We start from the raw sequence: 6,462 nt of genomic DNA on the forward strand, positions 1-6,462 counted from the left end.
TCATTTAAACCTCAACCCTCGTATGCTTCTTAACTCCACCAGATACAGAAAACAAGATCTCTGCTAACACAGTGTCTGCCATTCGACTTCCTGAAGCACCATTTAAGTTCATAAGTGTGTGCATTCCTCCAAGGCAGACAAAATACTTCTGCAGCTGGAAGGTTTTAGGCAGTGCCCACTGAATCTGTGTAGTGTAGTTATAAAGCTGCTGATCAACTGTGAATGAAGGAGGTGTCTGGTCAATTTCTTCAGTTAGTTGCTTGATCTTCAACATCGATGTTAACAAGTTAACAATGTGTCATATTGTGCTGGAGGCATGTCACTGAGAGGAAAGTGAATAGCCTTTGCCCTTGGCTTTGACAACTGATCCTCTTCCCTAGAGTTTTTAGTGTTGTAACCATTATATTGGTATTAGGCACCATGGCCAATGTCTTCTTTTATGTCATTCTAGGTAAGAGGTCATTTTGGGAGGCTATCTCCTGGTTACTATTGTCACCAACTCCCTTCACTAATTCATTTATATCTCTTACCATCCCAGTTAGATCCATGTCAGCTGTTGCAGCAGGAACAACTGAATTTTTAGATCTGAGAAGTTCACCATAGGAACCAGTTACACCAAAATCATGAAAGGCCTTCACCTGTTCCTTTGCATGCCTGAGTAAAACAGCTAGGGTAATTTTTAGAGGAGTAGCCAAATTTTTATTATGGGTATGTTCATGTTCTGAATCATTAGTGCAGGCAGGGAGCCATGTAGTCACTTACTTATTTATGACAAAAGGTCATTAAGGGAATCCCTTTGGAACTTTGAAGAAATATCCATGTGGATGTGGATGTAATAATACCCTCTGTCAATCTCAATGTCTTATATCTGTAAAAAGTTCCTTAGCCACTTTCTCAACTGCCTTGTCAATGTCATGATTATCATCAGACATCATATGTATCATTTTTGCTGCATTAGATTTGAAAACTAGTATTGCTGCTATTCCTGGGAAGATTAATTATGATTAATTCTCTTTTAAAGTAATTTACTGTTTTACCAACTCTCGGTGAGAAAGAATTGCTCCACCTGCATCTCTGTATTCCCTGAATATGTCGGTTGCGTTACATATGTTTGACCTATTTCTGTCAAGGAATGTGATAAAAGAATGACATGCTGTGTCTAATGATTCTGTGCTGATTAGTGTCTTTCTGTGTCATATATTTTACCATAAAAAAGACAGTGCTCTTTTAGGCTCACTACTAGAACAACACGGTAATCCTTGACCTTTGTCGCCCAAAGTTTTCTGAATTGTCTTCGGATGTCAGTATTTATTCACACATTTGTGGTGAACATGGAGTGTTAAGTTCTTGTTAGACTGTTGTTGATCTTCCAATTCATTGTGCAAACCGTCACCATACTGTTTGCAAGCTTTGATTATTCTTCCCACTGATGCTTCTGAAGGAGGGTCTTTCTTGTTGCATCCGTACAATACAGCTTCCCAAAGAAACAAGTCTTCTCCATTTCTGTCATCACATGCAAGAAAAAATATAAGTTGTTAGTTTTGAAGTTACGTTAACAAGATCCATCATTTCCCATGACTGGACAGCGACAAAAATAATAAAAATAGTCCAAGACAAAGGAGTAAAATATTTTCTGTTCGAGAGGTATAATCGCATATAGTGATTCCTGTACTAAAATTTGGCTCAAAGCTGATAGATGCCCAGCAGGTGCAGTAATTAAAGTTGGGTGCATAGGCAACATTTTGGGTCTATAAGAAATGCTTAATACTCACAAGCAAGGATAAACATAAAAAGACCCATCGGCTGCCGGTCTAAAAAAGGTCTTTGCGTCGTCCCTTTACCTCTTAACTGCAACCACCTTTAGCCTTCCACTTTATCTCTGTTCCTGTTTCTTAATTGACTTTAGTGTGCATATGTGGTTTTCCCCCACTTGCACATTAGTGCTCACCGTCATCCCCGACCACAGTGTTCAATCATATGGCCCAAAGTCCATGAATCTGTCAATCAAAAGGGGAATCCCCTAGTGTATCTTAAATTTCTTGTCACTTGTACTTGTTTCTCATATTTTAAAATTATGTGGAAGGAAGCCTACTTGAGATTTTGTTCAACTCTTGACGTTTCTATAGTGGAAGTTACAAGTCCTCATAAGGTTTAACTTCATCCTCTTATTTCCTCTGTTCTCTTGCTTAATTAGTCTTCATAATATTGAAATACGATTTTAGTCTGATTTTGACTTGTGTTTACTGTAAATAGCTATGATATATGTCTGTTTTTTTTTTTTTTAAATCATTTGCCTTTGCAATAAGATCCACCCACTGCTACGTCACGACCATCTCCTGGAGCTGATTGGTTGGCAATAATTTCACATTATGGGCCAATTTGTATCTTCTTTTCCTATCACTAATTTTAGCAATGGTTTACCGTACCTTCTTTCCTTATCCCTAATTTTAGCAAAGGTTGTTTACCAAGTTGAAATGGACGTTTTGATGACTACCCCCCAGAAAACACTATTCTATGAAATAAATAGATAAATTATATATATATATATATATATATATATATATATATATATATATATATATATATATTTATATATATATACATTATATATATATATACATATATATATATATATATATATATATATATATATATATATGTATATATATATATATATATATATATATATATATATATATATGTATATATTAAACCTAGAAATGACAAAAACAAAGATAAATATGTATCATGAAATGAGAGTTGAACTTCCTGCGGAGTGATTTCGTTGATCGGATGCTATTGATCTCGTTGGTTACTATAAGCTTGCGTTTGATTATGTGCTTTTTGGATATAGCATTATGATATTTACCATTTTATGTTGCCTTCTCTATTAAAACACGAAAGACTATCTCAGGGGTTATCTGACTATATTTCCTGCTAATTTCAAAAAGTGTTTTTCCAATGCCTTCATGAAATGATTAATTGAAGTCGCCGTCATATTTGGTGTGAAGACAAGCATTTTTTTTTTTTTGTCCAGGTTATAGCCTTTGGAATTTAGATATAGACCTACATTGTTTGGATTTTTTTTTTATTGTTATTCATGTTGTTATTGTTTCGGTTATTAATATGGTTATTTTTGTTGACCCAGCTCTTGTTGGGCATCAATCACACTATGCGTTTTTTCCGCTGCCGCAAGCGGTGTGGATCCGCCTTTTTCAGTCGACTAGATTATATTGACCTTTTCACACTAGAGCGGAGAAGATTTTTCTCCGCAGCGGCACCACCTTGCATGAGTGGTGCCCCACTGGCTTTGCGCGGATCAGCTCCGATGACGGTGACAAGTTGGCTACTATGTTCAATACTAGGCTTCGCACCGCCCGATTTTTTTTCCGCCTCTTATTCGGCGTGCAGTAGTAGGCCACGCAGTCCTTCTGATTGAAAGGCACACGCACATGGAACAAAGTCTTGACATTTTGTTACTTATTTCTTTAGTAGAAATGAAACCAGTGTTATGGGACTAAAAGTCTCAAAGAATACAAATGTCGGAGTTATGTTACATCGAATTGGAGAGAAGTTTGCGGTGGATTAAGGGAGGATTTTTAGAGAGTGAATGAATTTGCACTATTTTATTCATTTTTTAATATACAAACATAAATATAATACCACTTATGGAAAATTAGTTTTTGCAAAGATATTTAGGAAATTTTATAATTAAGACACAAATCTAGTGATAATGACATTCATTATTGAAATACATAGATCCCACATTCCTATTTAAGAATATTGTCAACTCAAAGCTCCCTCTTCACTTATGAAAAATCAGCAAATGTATTTTTGATATAATTTGCATGCGGCGACGGCTATATCGGCGGTTTTCGTTCGCAGACCGCCTCGTGATAGTGTGAAAGAAACGCACGGTTCGTGTTGTTGGCTTGGTTGTTATAGTTGTTGTTTTGATAGTTGGGATGGTTTTGTTACTAATGTTGTTTTCTCAAGGTATTCATCAGACGATGATCTAACAATGTGGAATAAGCATAGGACTATGTTTATTCATAAATCACTACCATTAACATTACATGGTAACCTGCTTACTGTTGTTGATTGATATTTAGCATATTTTGTAACATGAATGTGACTCCTATGTTCTAATACAAACTGTACTATCTATGCTAGAATACTCAGTTTTGTTTTTATATTTTTTTCTTTTGAACAGGTTAACATAGGTCTCGTATTATAATTTAAATAAGACTGATGTATTTTAGCGTCGTTACTGATAAGATATTTTATGTTTTTTATTCAATTTTATTTGTCATTCCCCTATTTTCTTTCCTCGTTGGACTACTTTCCCTGTTGGAGCCCTTTGGCTTGTAACATTCTACTTTTCCAGGCAGGGTTGTAGGTGGGCTAGTAATGACGATAAAAATAATCTAGGAGAAAATACCAGTTGATAAAAGAAATTGATGTCTAGGCCCATGAATCTATTATTCCTTCAACTTTTAAGGATTTTATATGTTGGACTAGTATCCTGTTATTAAGTCAAAATGTGAGAATTTGATGTGTAAGTCTAAGCTCACCGTGATATTAATGTTTGATGTATTCTAGAAGGGATTCGATTATGTAGGCCTCTAAGTATTAAAAAAAAAGAAATAGCAATAAGGGTTTATTTAGGACTTTTCTTGATTAAAAAAGGGAAAGTGCATCATCTCAGTAACTGCAGATCTTTAGAATGGCAGTTGAATTAATTGCATTTTTAACAACTCTGGCTGCAGAAAATGTGTTATTTCATACACAGAGAGATCATCATGCCACAGAGGCAATTCTGTACTGATAAACATTAGCAGTATTTAGTACCTTTTGGAAGAGTTAGACGTGTGACGTCATTCTCCTATTAAGAGTTAAACAATCACAGGGGAAGTTCGTATGCAGTGGGCGGAATTACACTTAAAAGCTGCATAAATTGTGATGGAACAAGCTGGTGTGCTGCTCTGGATTTATGAGCAGCAAAAGAAAGTATGGCCTTCAACGGAAATCTCTCCAAGTGAGATTTAGGGTATATTTGTGATAATGAGTACCTTGGGTATTTCATTAGAAATCGTTTTTCTTTTTCAAAGGAATTCATATTTTCTAGCACTCTAGTTTTTAAAGAAAATAAGTCATTCTAAGCTAGATTATATATCTTGCGAATGTGTAATGGAGTTATTTGCATAGTTTTAATGGGTTCTAGGACATTTGCGTACTGGACGTTTGCGTCCCGGACAGTTGTGTCCCGGACAATTGCGTCCCCGGAAAATTGCGTCCTCGGACATATGAGTCCCGGACATTTGCGTACCTGTATGTGTGTTTTACTGATTCTATAAAGCTTTTTATCTTTACCTTTACTCTATACTTTTACACAGTAATTTTATTTATACCTTTATCCACACTGAATATGCATATGTTTTAATGGCATCAAATAATTTGGATTCTTACTTTATGCTTGACAGTAATTATACCTTTAGCCACATTGGACACAAAAGGACATATATATATATATATATATACATATATATATATATATATATATATATATATATATATATTATATATATATATATTTATATATAGACATCAATATTTCATTTGCACGTTTTATCATCTTTAAAACTTTATAAAATTGAAAATTTTTATACATATGTATACACCATGAATTTTCTATCAACCTAAAAAAATTAGGTCATATTTTTTTAATAATGACTTAGGATGGCTACTTTTAAGCTCATACCTAAAAGGTATGCATGTTAGGTGCAACTCACGTAAGAAAGAAAATTTGTTCTCGGAATTGTACTGATCAATGAATGACTGTAGGCGAATAGTGACCATCTTATTTCTCGTTAGAAAAAAATCCAGAAATTAATGAAATTATACAATATATTACACAAGTAAAAAAAAAATTAGCTTAGCAACTCGCCACTATGTAACCGAAGTAAATCAAAAAGAAAACTAAGGTTGAACTTCCTTGAACTAAATGTCTCTTCTGCTTCTACAGAAATCAGGATTTGTTTTCAAAAGGTCTACGTAAACACAAAAGTAAAATAATAGTTAAGTACAGTAATTTTCAGTTCTGTACTTCAGTGGTTTTATGCCGTGTATACAGTAATTAGTAGTTCTGTAATTGACCGATAACGTACATACATACATACATACTTACATACTTACTTACATACATATATACATGTATACAGACATACAGATTATCAGCGAGTCACTTCCGTATCTTTTAACAAATATTACCTGGTCACTAAAAACAAGTACAGGTACGCAAATTGCCAGGACGAAAAAGTCCGGGGACGCAATTACCCGGGACACAACTGTCCGGGACGCAAATGTCCAGTACGCAATTGTCCTACCACCGTTTTAATGTGTGTGATTTAAAAAAAAAATGTGGAGAAAAAAAACCTACTGAGGAAATTTATCAAGTCACAA

General features: G+C 34.6%; 1 protein-coding gene across 1 annotated transcript in view; it reads left to right on the forward strand.

The window, feature by feature from the left end:
* The first annotated feature begins 3,172 nt into the window (after positions 1-3,172).
* LOC137620793 (paternally-expressed gene 3 protein-like) overlaps positions 3,173-6,462 on the forward strand; it is a 44,642-nt gene continuing 41,352 nt past the window's right edge. Inside the window, exon 1 of the mRNA XM_068351233.1 lies at positions 3,173-3,334. Coding sequence (XP_068207334.1) covers positions 3,173-3,334 — 162 coding nt within the window. The remainder of the gene's footprint in view (positions 3,335-6,462) is intronic.

The sequence above is a fragment of the Palaemon carinicauda genome, chromosome 2 (genome assembly GCF_036898095.1).
Source record: "Palaemon carinicauda isolate YSFRI2023 chromosome 2, ASM3689809v2, whole genome shotgun sequence".
In the NCBI taxonomy this organism is placed as follows: domain Eukaryota; kingdom Metazoa; phylum Arthropoda; class Malacostraca; order Decapoda; family Palaemonidae; genus Palaemon; species Palaemon carinicauda.